The 15,275-nt window shown below is 38.8% G+C and overlaps 1 protein-coding gene across 1 annotated transcript in view; it reads right to left on the bottom strand.

Annotated features, from left to right (window-relative positions):
• Positions 1-47: 47 nt before the first annotated feature.
• The window catches only part of LOC131800114 (TAF5-like RNA polymerase II p300/CBP-associated factor-associated factor 65 kDa subunit 5L), a 23,024-nt gene continuing 7,796 nt past the window's right edge, over positions 48-15,275 (bottom strand). Inside the window, exons 4-6 of the mRNA XM_059117798.2 lie at positions 2,484-2,677; positions 1,566-1,679; positions 48-944 (exon numbers count right to left, since the gene is read on the bottom strand). Of these exons, the coding sequence (XP_058973781.2) occupies positions 579-944; positions 1,566-1,679; positions 2,484-2,677 (674 nt within the window). The 3' untranslated portion in view covers positions 48-578. The remainder of the gene's footprint in view (positions 945-1,565; positions 1,680-2,483; positions 2,678-15,275) is intronic.

Here is a 15,275-nt window from a genome sequence, read left to right as displayed (position 1 = left end):
ACTCAGGAAAAAGATATCTGTTCCAGCTTGCTTGCCTCTGTGTGATGTTTTTGTTTTTGTTTTTGTTTTTTTTTTTTGGTACATCTATGTCAGCGTCAGTGCTGCTATCAAGTGCTGTAGTCAGTCATATGTTTTTGTTGGTTTTTTTCTTTTTGGCCAATCAAAACTCAAGTTCACGAACAGCAACTGCATGCTGGTATTTCATTGGCTGAAAAAAGGTTAGAAAACCAACAGAAAACCCCAATTGTGTGGATGTGCTTATTGTTTGCCTGAATTATGTTTAATTTTTTAAGATTTGTATGCATATTATCTGGTTTGTAAAGCTATTTGTAAGAAAAAACTTGGATGTGCAATTAATTCATAAACAAACTCTGTTAGCTAGAATCAATCTCAATTATTTTTGTCTGTGTAAGTTTCTATATTGTTGTATGTATATAATCCAAATCGATTTTGTACAGAAAATTAACTAGGATTGAAAAGTAAATCCAAAATATGAATTATGTCAATAAAATTAGTTTGACTTCAAATAATCTGTGCGTGTTCAAGCTTGTTTCCTGTCCTGTTTTTCTGCCCCTCCGTCAGGGAGACTGCGTACCGGCCGCCAGAATTAAGTTACAACTGCTAAATTGTACGCAGTGAACTGAACAGTTCTTAGTCGGAAAGGAAGCCATGAGTTCTGGTGAAACAGAGACACTTGAACTGCCATTACTTGAAGTCTTCACCGCCTGTCCAAAGTCCCACACTTTAACACTGTTATCCAGTCCTCCTGACGATAGTAGTGTACCGTCTGCACTGAAAGCGAAGCTGTACACAGTATCGGTGTGCCCGCGTAGTTCTTTAATCATACTGCCTGCGGTTAAGTCCCACAGACGAATGCGCCGGTCTTCCCCAGCGGAGACTAGGTATTGGCCGTCCGGAGAAATCGTCAAAGCATAAACTGAACTCTGCAAGCAGTGAAAAAAAAAAAATAAATGGATGAATAAATAAAGAGATATTTGAGCTACACTTTTCCGTGGGGAAAAAATCAAATTTGGAAGAAATGAAAATAGCAGGTCCGCAAACGTTTGTTAAACAGGTAGCAACAGACATTTTCCGCGTCATTTTTTCACTACGTGTGGAGCTCCAAAGAAATTAGTTTCCACGACTCTTAAGACCCCTTTCACACCAACCAGAGGATTTAAGAGTACCACTTTTTAAAAAGGTGGAGTAGCTGTTATTGTTGTTTTTTTTTGTTACAATTTCCTAGAAATTAATGAAATCATTGCAACGGTTCCCTAAATCCCGATCTACAGACATTCCCTAAGTCGCATTTTTCAATTTTGATTGGTCTGTTTCACTTCACTTTGTGATTGGTCCAGAATACTTGTACCAGCTCAAAACCAATCACATGCAGATATAAAACCGATCGTGGCTTGGCCACCCGCGTCTTCCCGCGCTTGAGCTCTGATGCGTGTAGTTGTTGTAAGTCCTCATTGGTCACTTTCGAGGTTTTCCGTTGTTCTGATTGGCCGCTGAGATGACAGTTAGGTATATGCTGCCTAATAATGTTTGTTAGGCGCACATACCTTGTGTCCTGTGAAGAGTCTGACACAGTTTCCAGACTGTAGGTCCCATAAGCGACAAGTGCGGTCCGATGAGGCGGTAGCGAGATACGTACAGTTTTGATGAAATTTGACACACTGCAAGAACAAGACGTTGAGACGTGAAGTTTCAATATTACATAAACCTGTTTCAGGTAATAAGTTTCTGGAACAAGCAAAAAAAAAAGCGAACCTTAGAAAAACGAGATGGACGAAGGGGAGTGACGTTACTACTTTCCAGACCCCACCGATTTTCGCGCGTTCGCTCTTCTGCTCGCCTCTACCGACCCAGTGCCTGGCGTTGGATACTTGTGCACGCTTAACTCTTTAAACCCAAAGAGTGACCAGCATCAACTTCTCCCCACAATATCAGCCCTGAATTAAACGTTAAGGTCATGAGAATAAAATAAATGATCACCAACGAAAGAATCTTTTGACTGGTAAACAAATTCTCCTTATCAGCACCTTAGGAAATGAATAGAGAGCAGTATGGACAATATGAATACTGATTTTAGGGTATAAAGGGTTAACCACTTGACTGTGAACCACTCCTCTCGTAAATAGAGAATATTATATGGCCGTGCGGAGACACGAAATCTCTCCTTGAAATATTTTTTTAACACGAGAAAGGAAATTTCGTATCGTTAAGCGGCTATGTAACATTCCATTTATTATATAGATACCAATGAAAAACCAAACTATTTCACTTTCGCTGCAAAAGACGCGAGTCATTATGTAACCATGGTAACGGTGTTATTTTCACGTGTGAAGATATCACGTTTTTGGTGAGAACTCACCTGGTATTTCATTTGTATTTCTATAATAAAGTATGTTTGCATCTACATTGAATTTTTCTATAAAAGGAATGATAAAGTCAACTTAAGTGCTTTTCCACAAACTTACATCCACATCCTGTAGATGTCCAGCAAAGATTCTCAAAGGAAATGTGTACTCTAGATTCCACAGCCTGGCTGTGCGGTCTTGGGAGCCAGTTGCAAAGTAGAGGCACTGTGGGCTGATGTCCAGGTCCCACACGGGAAAATTGTGTCCTTTGTACGCAACCACGTTTGTGTAGGAGTGAAGGCTCCATAACCGAACTGCCAAAGAAATAAAAGGAGAAACACACATTAATACATCAAAGAGATTTACGTTCTCTTTCTTGGGAATTTAGAAAGGATTTAAATTTTCCCTATTTAAACAGCACGAGGAGGGTTTCCGCAGTTTGCAATGGTGAAAGTCAACGCTTCTCCACAACTCTTCCCAAGATCCTATGCAGGTTAGTTTCATGGGCCCATCACTCAGTGCAATTGTCACTCCTTGCTAGGAACTAGGAACGAGAGAAGTTCAGTGTGCGGGGCTTGGGGCTGCTTCGGGATATATAGAACACTTTTCATCCGTACTCTAATGAGAAGAGCAAAAAACTGTAGAAAGCGCGAGCAAAGAGATTAAGGGTGAGGGGTTGGGGAAACCAAAGCCCTCCACCATCTTCCCCTCGGGCATCTTTGTCTCTACTGTTTGTCCAAATTTGTTCGAAACTGCTCAGATTTAAGCCGGGGGGGGGGGGGGGAAGGATTTAAACAGGAAAATAAGTGTCATACCCTCTAACCTTTGCAACGGGTTAAAGAAGTAAATTGGGGGGTCACATGGTTTTTCAGGGCGAACGGAGAGGGAGGGGAGGGTCACCAACAGAGTGTAAAGTGGGGACTATAGAAAATTGACTGCCAATGAGGGGGGATCATTGGAATTATTCAGAGCCTTCGGGGGGATGGGGGAAATCAGGTAAATTTTAATATAAACCCCCCCCCCCCCTTCCGGCGCCGATAAATAGTAGCTCGTGCGTAATTTGCACTCGGTGTCAATAATAATAATAATAATAATAATAATAATAATAACGAATTTTTATACAGGATTGAAAAACCCATCAGTGTGTAACACTGTTGTCCTTGGGGTCCTGTCAAAAATAATAAATAAATAAATAAAATAAAATTTAACAAGATATAATCATTGATCTTAAGGTCTAGAAAAGCATACAATAAAATGAAAAAAAAAAAAATTAAAAATTAAATAAAAATGCTCTGAAAAGGATACCTATAACCACGTTTAGATAGAATTTAACTAAAATAATCTCGCAATTTGTTCTTAAATTTCAGTCTCGAATCTAACGACCTTAGTTCAGCAGGCAGGTTGTTGAAAGTCTTTGCTCCTTGGTAATAGAAGCTCTTTTTACCAAATTCTAAACGAACTTTGGGTAATTTCACTGATATACCGTTATTCCTAGTGGCCTTAGAATGAACCAGCCTTTCGAAGTAGTTCTTAAAGGGTGTGCAAACATTATTCAGGAGACAGTCGAAAACAAACAGACAGCTTTTACGCTTGATCAAATTGTTCACGGATGGGGGATTAAAAGAACTATTGCCGATAACTTTAAAGCCTCGTCGTTCGATGTTCTTTATCATTTCCTTTCGGTAATCCGGAAAGCTAAGACCAAGTGTTCCGCAATAGGTAAAGATAGGTGCGATCATAGTGTTATAGATCGATTCTGCACACTTTTGGTCGATCAAAGGACGAATTGATCGCAAGAGATTGATTCTGGTTGCAGCTTTTTTATAGATTCGGTCAAAATGTGATGCGAGGTTTAGTGATGAGTCAAGGTGAACACCTAAGTACTTATAGGTAGAGGTATTATTGATGAGTGACCCATTAGCAGAAAGTTTAAGTTCCTTGTCTTGAAGGTTGATTCTTTTAGCTGTTCCAAATAACATAGACTCCGTCTTGTCCTTTTTTAGGTTAATGATCAGTTCGTTGTCTTTAAACCACTCGCACAGGTTATTCATATCCTCGCTAAGGCTTCTCTGTATAGTATCAATATCTTTAGAAGAGGTATAGATGACTGAATCGTCGGCATAAGTGATAATCTTCGAATGTTGAAGCGGTTTATGTACATCGTTGAAAAAGATAATGAATAAGATAGGACCCAGGATACTTCCCTGAGGAACACCTGTGAGAATGGGTTGAGGTTCTGATAGCACGCCTTTATATTGGACAACTTGTGATCTGCAGAAAAGGTAATCAGTGAACCATGCGAGTTCTGTTCCACGAACTCCGTAAGTTGAAAGCTTGCTCAGGAGGCCAGAGTGACTGATGGTGTCAAACGCCTTGGATAGATCGATGAAAACACAGCCTGTCAGGTTACCATTCTCACCTTCTCTTCTGATAACATCGGTAAGATGAGTAACGGCCAGTTCAGTAGAGCGCATGCGACGGAAGCCGTACTGAAAATGAGAAAGTAGACCATTCTGTTCAAAATGAGCCATCAGCTGCTTAAATACCACTTTCTCCAGGATCTTTGACATTGAAGGAAGTATTGAAATAGGCCTATAATTGTCGATTTCGGCCATTGAACCAGATTTAAAAAGTGGTACAATTTTAGCCGCTTTCCAGTCAGTAGGTACAGACCCTGTTGCGAGAGACAGGTTAATTATATGCGTGAGAGGCTTGGCTATTATATCAGCAGAGTCCTTTAACATTCCAGAAGGAAAGTTGTCAAGGCCAGAGGACTTATTTCTCTTAAGGCTCTTTAATGCATTAAAGACAACCTTTTCCGAGACTGATCTAAACTCAAAGTTCTCTAGCGGCTGCTGGGTGTCTATTGTAAGGGGCCTTTTCCAGACAAAATTGCAAAGAGGGAAGATCTTTCTTTTTAGAGATCGCGCAACATCAGTGAAGAATTTGCAGAACAAATTTGCAATAACCTCTTTGTCGGTTTCTACTGCTTCATTAACGAGAAAAGCTGCTCCTGGTTCCTTTGTAGACTTTGTAGGGTATAGTTTTTTAATAGCTGACCAAAATTTGTTAGGTGAACCCACAGTCTCCTCTAAGAGTTCACGGTGATACCTGCTTTTGCAATTTTTTACCATACCGTTAACTTTGTTTCGTTGGCGCTTGTACGAAGACCAGTCAATTTCACGATTTGTCTTTCTCGCTTTTCTCAAAAGCTGATCTTTGGTATTCATTTCTTGCTTTACCTTCTGTGTAAGCCATGGGCTGAGTTTCCCTTTGATCCTCTTCTTTATAGCTGGCGCATGCTTATCAATACATTCTTTCAGAATGGCTTTCAAAAAAGACCATGCTTCATTAACGCAGGAGGATTTAAAGACAGGTGTGAAACTATTGGACCGTAAATCATTGCAAAAGGATATAGGATCATAATTAGCATAGTTTCGACAGGTGATGGTTCTTGGCTGGAATTTATGGTTATGCAGCTTCCGGACACAACCAATCATATCATGGTCACTTAAGCCGGCGGGAATGACTTTAACACTATAAACATTCTGAGGGCGATTTGTGTAAATCACATCTATCAGTGTTTTTGAATCTTGCGTTACCCTCGTGGGATCCTTGATTAGCTGTTTAAGGCCAAAAGACAATAGCATTGCCTTCAGTTCTTTGTTGTCTGAGCTTACCAAATAGTTGCAGTTGATATCGCCTGTCAAAATGCATTCTTTGTTTTCAGATGATACAGCAGAAAGCATCGACTCCAGTTTATTTTCAAAATCTGCACAAAGATGCTTTGAAGAACTCGGGGGGCGATAAATAAAACCAATAAGGATACCCTTAGATTTTGGAAATAAAATTTCTATCCAGATACATTCGATTCCATCGCGTTCCAGGTCTAGTCTTCTATGAAAGGGGACAGAAGAGGAGATATAAACTCCCACACCTCCACCTTTGCCTGTTTTCCTTGGTCTATTAATGAACGTATAGCCATCCAGTTGAACTTGATCTTCCCTATTTTGGCCATCCTTTTTTTTTTTTTTTTTTTTTTCAACTGAGTTAAGAATGTGACTTGGCCGCCGTAAACAGTTTTTATGGTGACATTTCGAGCGTGAGCCCTCCGTTGGAGGGAAAGTTCTGTTTTGTTTTATTTTTGGCTTGATCCTTTTTTGTTTGTTTTTTTTTTCTACCCCAGCTAAGTGTTATTTACAAATCCCCTCATTATCAAGGACATTCTTAAAAACTCTCAATTAATAAAATTTTCGCGACCCTTTTGTTATTCTCGGATGGGGAGGTCATAATCGAAAACATATGTTCCAAGTTTACTAGAGATCGACAACGCTGATTCTATTAAGAAAATCCACTTAAATTCTTAATTGTTAGAACCGGATGTTTTTGTCTAGTTTATCCAAAGAAACAATAGGGGACTAAACCACTCAGGAAGGCAACGCAGAGGAAGATGTCGATTAAAAAAATGAATTTATATTTTTAGTATGAATTTCGCGAATGGCCGATTTTTTTTATTGTCTCTCATGCCGCTACACCTCAACTTAATTATAATGTGTGAAGGTAGGGTTGAGTTCCAAATGAAAACTTAACTAATTTGCCTTCGGGGTTTCCGCTCTTAAACCGCGCAAATTTGTAATTTCACGTTGTTTTTTTTGCAGAGGACGGCTAAGAAATGTACAAAGTTTAGAAACGCACGTGCTGAGCTATTGTTATGATGTTGCAAGACAATCTGTGAACTTCTAATGATTCGTCGATTGATCAGTCCTGAAAATTTTTAATTCGTCACGGTACCATGCTGCATGGTCATTGTCATCAGCTTTCAACGATAAAAGCCAACAACAACGATTGCAGAAGAAATTCCTCGTTGCGTCATGGTGCGAGGTCTTTAAGCTAGTATAAGTGCTGAAATTAATTTTAGAAACAGTAAACTTTTGAAATCTTCAAATTTCTGTTGGCCTTTGTACCTCCTGTTATCACGGGATAATCGTTCATTTCTGGCCGAAGAGATGGTGTGATATTTTGCTTGTCAGTCAGTGATCCAAAAAAAAAATTCCGGCTCATTGACATCAGAGAAAAACGCCTTCTTGCAAGGAATCCAAACCTCCTTTGCGTCACATATCGTGGCAAAATTCATATACTAGTCCAAAGAATAACAGAAAAAAAAACATCTGCATGTTTTGAAAAATGTTGTAAAATTAAGTATCAAAAGGGTTGTTCACTTGACCAATTTGTCAAGAAAAGATACTAAGTTTCATTGAGGAGAGACTAAATACCACAAATTGTCTCATTTATTGTAATATTTTTTTTTGTCGGTGCAAGGCCCTTGTGAGTCAAACAGTTGGTCTCCATAAAATAAAGTGATCACTTTACTATGCTGTTGTGAGCCAGTCAAACTGACCTAAATGGGCCATAACACAACATTACAGTTCGCTATTGGGTACAGAGCTGAGATGAATCGACAAGTCGATGTCTCCGCATCAGTTGTTTTCTTTAAAAGTGATTTGATTTCGATCTGCGAGAATAAAATTAGCTGCCTTTCAAGCCCCACAAGGTCTTTTCTCACGGTATACAATGGTAGCGTTTTCAAACCCTAAATTACGATGCTTTCCTCTATAATTCAGTTTGTCTACGTTCAGTGGGCTTCTCGTGTTATCAATAGCACGCCTCTGTCTTATAGAGGTTTAGGATTTTACATCGACAGTCAACAGCGTAATTAAAAGACTCAGGCATTTTCAAACCCTTTCAAAAACCTTCAGATGCCATATAGACCACAAAAGTGTAGGTGTTGATCAACAGAACAGGAAGGAAACTTTGCTTAACAGTCTGGAGCATAAAGCTTGGGAAACTAACGCCATACTCATCTGCTGTAGTGGGAATAAAGAATGGAACGAGCAGTAAATTGCACACGGCACAGCCCTCAAAGGTTCTACACCAGACCCAGAAAAAGCTCCTCGTAATGTCCTCGAGGAGAATTGCTCTAGAAAACCAGCACACAAGAGGCATAGCAAGTTCGTGGGCAACACAAATAGGTTTACAATACGAAACATTCGTATGGACAATTGAACTGTTTAAATCAAACTGTCCTTCCAAAGAGATGGATAATTCGCAAAATGAGACTAGGTTTGATCACTTTTTAAACTTGACTAAATAAGTGTTGTACCAACGTGATATAAGCTCATGGTGAAAGCACGTGATTTTAAAAAACAGCTGGATATCTTGTGGAAAACGAGTCGATATTGCTTCGAATCACTATGACTCACTATACCTGAGCCGCTTATTAAATGATCTCTATAGAACACGAATTGATGGTGATTTAACCTACTACCAATTCTTTGTTGCTGCGATAATCGATGCATTCAAAATGCAAAAATGCCAGCAGCAACATAAATCAATTTGGCTGTCTTTCCTCTTTCCTTTGAATTTTGTTGAGGTAGTTCTTTTGCGATAGTTGTTTTATATCTCTCTTTACCTCTCTTAAGATTATTCATAGTGCATGCATGATCGCTCTAGCAAACGGGTCTGCACAACTGAATGCATTGGATCAATTTGGAAACACTTGGAAAATGATCAAATTCTTGCTCAGCACTTGCTATATCCTATGGCATTCCTTCGGTTTGGTGGGTGAGTTCCATATTTCAATAAATTGTTCCAAAGTGCTCAAACTGTTTGAAATTGTAGGAATGTACAAACCAATTGCACATCGTTTCCTTTATATATATAAAAGGGAACTTATAAAGTGACCAAATACTAAGATTTGATATCCCACAATTAATATATTGTTACTGAATCGATAACAATTTCACGAGTCACACACATATCGCAGAAAAGGAAATTTCGTCCGCAATGATGAACGCATAAACCTCGAACGCAGTAGTAGAAATAACATGTATGATATCTCAGTAACTAACAGAAAAGGACCAGGCGTTCTAAGGTTAGCATGAATTATTTATTCAGACATCATTAATCAAACAGTAGAAAGCTGTCTAAGTCTTTCTCATTGAATTGCATATACTTTCTCGATATAACAAAAGGCTTTTGAAACGCAATAACGAATGCGACCTTATTGTCAGTGCCTGTTGAAAAATATATTTAAGTTATCCGACTCCAGAATCTTGCATTTAGTTACTATTAATCCAGCAAAGAAGAGGTTTTAAACATTTTTCGACGAGCGTGGGGGAAGGAAATCCGATTCCCCAATGAGGAATTGAACTTCAGCTTTAGGATTGGTATGTACAAGGGTATTAAGAGTAATTGCTTTCTAATTCGTCGAAAAAAGATTCTAAGCTGAACTGAGGAGAGACAAAATGCCTTAAAATGTCCCAAATGCACGTATTTATCGGTGTCAAGTATAGGTTAAATCCTCATAAGTCAAATAGTTAAACTCTAAAGAAACACTAGCGATTTTTCTTTGCCACTGTGGGCCATCTGAGGGAACGCAAAGAGAACACAAAACCACTTGAAAGTTCGCTATAAGGTACTAAGCTCACAAAAACAAGACGAGGAAATTCGATGTATCCCATCATTTGTGGATTTAACGAAGGCAACTTAATTTCGACGACGAGGAAAAATATCACTTACCATTTCAGGTCACACACGGTTTTCCCGTCATGTTATACAATAGTGGAGTTTTCCAAGCCCAAAAATAGGATGCTTTACTTTTAATTCACGTGTTTCCAACGTAAAACACGGAATAAAGGGGATTAATTCTCTAAAGAAAAAACTATGGTGTGACGGTGCTGTGGCTTCGTTTTATCAAATGAGTTTATAATGTGAATTGGCCACGATAAAGAGTTCAGACAGCTGACGTTTCGAGCGTTGCCCTTCGTCAGAGTGAATGATGACGTTCAGTGGGCATGCTATCAAAAATAAGGCTGTGCTGTGTGGTGTAGTGCTTAGGGTTAGAATTTTCGTCATCTTAATAACTGTTAAAACAGTTACAAGAAAAACAAAAGGACTCAGGCATTTTATAGCACTTACTAAAGCCTTCAGGAGAAATGTGAAATAGAAAAATAACTTTTGAAGTCTAGACAGCTTAAAGCAAAGGAAGCTAACTCCCAACTAAGTTGTTAGTAAAAACATGGAGCGGTACGCGTTGTGAATTGCAAAGGGGAAAATTCTTCTCATGACCTAACCAGGCCCGCAAAAATTTCCTTGTACTGTTCTCAAAGGGACGTGCGTCACAAAACACAGCACACGAGGAGACACGGAAAGTACATGGGAACCACACAGAATTGTATTACTAAACATTCATATGGACAACTGAACTGTTTAAATCAAACTATACTTTGAGAAAAATGGATAATTTGCAATACAGGAGGTGTGTTTTACCGACATGAGGTGAGCTCATAGTGAAAGCACGTGATGTAAACCACAGCTGAATGATCTTGAAGAAAATGCCGGAGTTGGCAATGCTGCAAATCACTGGAAATTAAACTATCTGAGCAGCCTTGTAAAGGATATCTATGCTGCGGGTTGGCTATCAAATCTTTTTGGCTGCGACAATGCATGTAACAATGCGAATTGTATCAAGGGTCATTCTGGCTCGCTTTCCTCTTAGCATCGAATCTAACGGGGCGGTCCTTTTGCAACATTTTTTCTGTTTCCCGTTTTGATAGTACTCATTGTTACAACACGAGCCACGGTCGTTCTAGCAAACACTTGCAACGTGATGAATGTGTCATATCAATTTGGAAAAATTTGGAAAATGTTGAAATTCTTGCCACAACATTTACGAATGTTGCATCTGTGTCACTCACTTTGGTGGTGGGGGGGGGGGGGGGTGGTCTTTATTGCGGAAAACGACCACAAAAACGTTTAAAATACTTGAAACTATAAATTGATTTGTGGAGTGAACACACCAATTTCAAATCTGAAGATTATAAAATCATTTGATATCTCGTAAGAATAAATCGCTGCAGAATACAGCAATTAATCTACGGGTCACAACTATATCTTAGAAGCGAGAATTTTACCCACAATGATGGAAGCTTTAATCTCGACTACACTAAGTAATGGAAATATCATCGATTCTATTCGTGTGATGTGTGGCAAAGAACCAAGACGATACAAGAATCATTTTAGATTATCCATTTTTATAACATTCACCAAAGAACCAAGACGATATAAGATCATTAAGGATTATCCATTTCATAGCATTCACCAAACAGTAATGAGTTGACTAAGTCTCGCTCATCCAATTGTCTTTCCTTTCTCGATGTAACATAAGGCTTTTAAGATGCAGAAACGAAATTGACCTCAAGGGCATTACCTAATCAGAAAATTACATTATGCTGTCTCACATTAGAGTCTTGAAATTTTAATCCAGTAAAAAAACATTTTGAACATCTTTAGCGGGCGGGGGAAGAAACCTGAGTCCCTCAGGAGGATTGAATTCCAAGTACATGAGCTACAGAAAACTCAGTGGTGAGCTACTTTAACTACTAAGTTTCATGCAACAAAGGTCCTTTATGCTGCAAGGATCAACTAAGTCGAAAGCGTGCCACGTGCAATGATGGATTCCTAGCGATGTAGAATTTGCTATCAGCTGGATATCCAAAGTAGTGACAATTAAATGATTTTCAATAGAACACAACGACAGTTGTGTCATTTTGTGGTGTTTTAGCGAAGATAACGGCAAGAAAAATGAAGTAAAATGTAAAATAGACATACTGATCCATTGTTCCTCACACTAAGCCTTTGTTTCCGGCCTTGTCCGATTGCCACAGTCGCTGTGGTTTTCCAAAGGGTACTTCAATGTTAAGGAAGACAGAGAATAATCTGACTTGGAGGCTAAATGAACTGATGCAAAACAGAAAATTCCTCTCGATACACTTCTTGTCATTCTCCCCAAACTGTAAAATCATTCTTCTCACGGTAAATTACGGTGTTCGTCTTTGTTGCATTTGGCGCAACTGCAACTCGCCCTGACATTTGGGAAAGAACTCTAAGAATGTGGAACATTTCCACGTACGATTCAGCTGGACACGTGGAAATCACAAGAGACAAGCAACTAGACACAATCTGTTCAGGTGATATTAAAATCGCTGGTTCTTTCTCGAGTAAAATAAATGAAGGACAAATTATGGTATGACCTTGTCTGCCCTTGAAATAGTGCTCAAAATCGCTTCTTGTCAAATATTCGCGGCGAAGTTTCTTCTTTTTTCGCCATGGAAAGACGTATTTTTAGACCTTTTGCGGTCAACTTCTTGTCGATACAAAATTTCGTGAGTTTGGAGGGCGACTACTAGAAAATAGAGTATCACGTCACAATGGTAAATCTGTGGTGCTAAAAGACAAAAATTGTTTTTTTCTGGAACAGTCTACTATCAACTTCTAATTCTTTGGCCGAGGTAATGGAACAGGTGACGTATCATACGTTATCCACAGGTCTCCCAACCATTGAGGTTGTACACTGAAATATTGCATAATAACGCAATGGAAGGCCAGTTTACAAGCGATGTTTTCATGCATTTTAAATCATTTATAATTAGACAAAGTCCTCCTGTTAATCAGTAGGAATTCCTTTTCATTTCCGGTCTTGCGGAGACTGGAAAACTTACTGGAATCGACCCGATGCAATTGCGTCAAACTATAATGGATTATCACGATTCGTCGACCGATCACTCATAAAAAGTCACGCACTGTCACGACAACTTGTCGCACAGTATACTGTCGCCAGCAATCAACGCTATAAGCTTAAAAAAAATTACAGAAGGCATTCCTTTTCGTACCCAAGCTGTGAGGTTTTTTTTGGCAAGTGTCAGGGCAGAAATCAATTTTTTGACACTGTTAACATTTGAAATCGTCGAATTTCTATTGGCCTTTGTACCTCTTTTCATCACGAGATACTCCCTGATTTCTGGCTGAAGAGCAAATTTGATATTTTGCTTGTCAGAGCTTCTGAAAAAATTCACCTCAGTGACACCAGAGAGTAACGCCCTCTTACGAGGCGTCCAGCCTTGTTAATACCTCACGTTGCTTAATTTGTGGGCTATATGTAGCCTAAATAATGAATAATTAGAATATCGAGAAAAAATCATTAAGTCCAAAGACTGGTAGGAAAAAAAAACCATCTGTTTTGCAACGAAGCTACACTTAATTCATTTGACACACAGTGCAATGATAGTATCAAAAAGGCCACTCAGTTTAATCGCTCAATAATTCGTCAAAAAAAGATACTGAGCTTTATTGAAGAGTGCCCAAGTGCTCCAAGTTCTGTCACGTATGTTTTTTATTGTTGTAAAACATGCGTAAGGCCCTCGAAAAGTCACATGGTAAAACTCTATAAGACTTACTAGGCACTGTACTTTTGCTACTGTTGGCTATTAAGAACCCATGAAGAGCACAAAACCACATGAAAGTTCGCTATTAGGTATAGAGCTCATATAAACGTGACGATAATTCGATGTCCTCTCCATCAGTTGTGCTTTATCGAAGATTCGACTTCGACCTCCTAGAAACATATCAGTTGCCTTTAAAGTCACAAGAGGTCTTTCTCATGGCAGAGTTTTCAAACCCTGAAATACGTTGCTTTACTTTTTAACTGTGGTGACGCGTCAGTGGAGGCTATCAAAAGATGATTTGGTTTTATCAGCTGAGTTGATAATGTAAATTGGCCACTATAAAAAGTTTCTGACGTTCTGAGAGTTAGGTTTTTGTCAGAGCGAATGACGACGTTCGTTGGGCTTCTCATGCTGTCAAAAATACGACTGTGCTGTGTAGTGTAGTGTAGTGTAGTGTAGTGTAGTGTTTCAAGAGTTTTCATTATTTTAATAATTGTTTAAATAGTTAAAAGAACAGCATTCCCCAGCACTTTCTACTGTCAGCCTTCAGAAAACATGTAGAGAAGAGAAAGAACTATTTAAGTCTCAACAGCTTAAAGCGACGGAAGCTAACTTCATATTAAGGTGCTATAAGGAACAAGAGACAGAACGAGTAGTGAATTGCAAAGGGAAAACTCTTTTCATGGCCTAACCAGAATCGCACAAAACTCTTTGTAATGTTTCCGAAGGGACTTGCCCCACTAACACAGCACACGGGGGCCATGCAGGTTCGTTGGCATCACACATAGGTTTGTACCACTAAATATTCGTATAGACAACTGAACTGTTTAAACCAAATTATTCTTTTCGAAAAGTGCATAAAGTCTATAATTCTCACAATGAAACAAGTTTTCATCAATTGTAAAACTTCACGGAATGTCCGTTTTACAGACGTGATGTATAAGCTCATGGCTAAAGCATGTGATGTCCAAAACAGCTGAATGATCTTGAGGAAAAAAGAGTTAATATTTCTGTGTATCGTTGGTAATTACTTATCTGAGCTACTTATTAAGGGATACCTATTGTGGTTTGGCAATCAATTCTTTGAAGTCGCGTCAAAGGATATATATAAAATGCGAAAACGCCAGTTGTGAAAAGCGATCAAAAGCGTCAGTTTGGCTGGCTTTAGTCGTAGCCTCGAACTCTAATGGGGGGGTTCTTTTGCAATTCTCGTCCTATTTCCCCTTTGACGATAATTCATAATTAGAAACACTCTCTTGCATGCATAATCCTTCTACCAGACTACTTGTAACATGATGAATGCGTTATATCAATTTGAATTTGAAAAAATGTTCAAATTCTTGCACAACATTTATGAATGTTGCATCATGTGGCACTCCTTCGGTTTGGTGGCTGGGTTCCTTATTGTAAAGAAATTTGCTCCAAAGTATTTCAATGTTTAAAACTGAAAATTCATTTGAGGATTGTACACAACCTTTCCAGTCTACGTCTTCTCTCGCAGATATTAAAAGGGCTGAAAAGGGATTCAATAATTTATTCGATTTCCAAAAATTATTAAATCGTTACAGAATAGAGAAATGAATTCACAAATCATTCCCTTATCTGAGAAGCAAGAATTTTGTTCACAATG

The sequence above is a fragment of the Pocillopora verrucosa genome, chromosome 1 (genome assembly GCF_036669915.1).
Source record: "Pocillopora verrucosa isolate sample1 chromosome 1, ASM3666991v2, whole genome shotgun sequence".
Lineage (NCBI taxonomy): Eukaryota > Metazoa > Cnidaria > Anthozoa > Scleractinia > Pocilloporidae > Pocillopora > Pocillopora verrucosa.
Note: the sequence above shows the minus strand (reverse complement) of the source record. Positions and strands in the feature narration are given on the sequence as shown.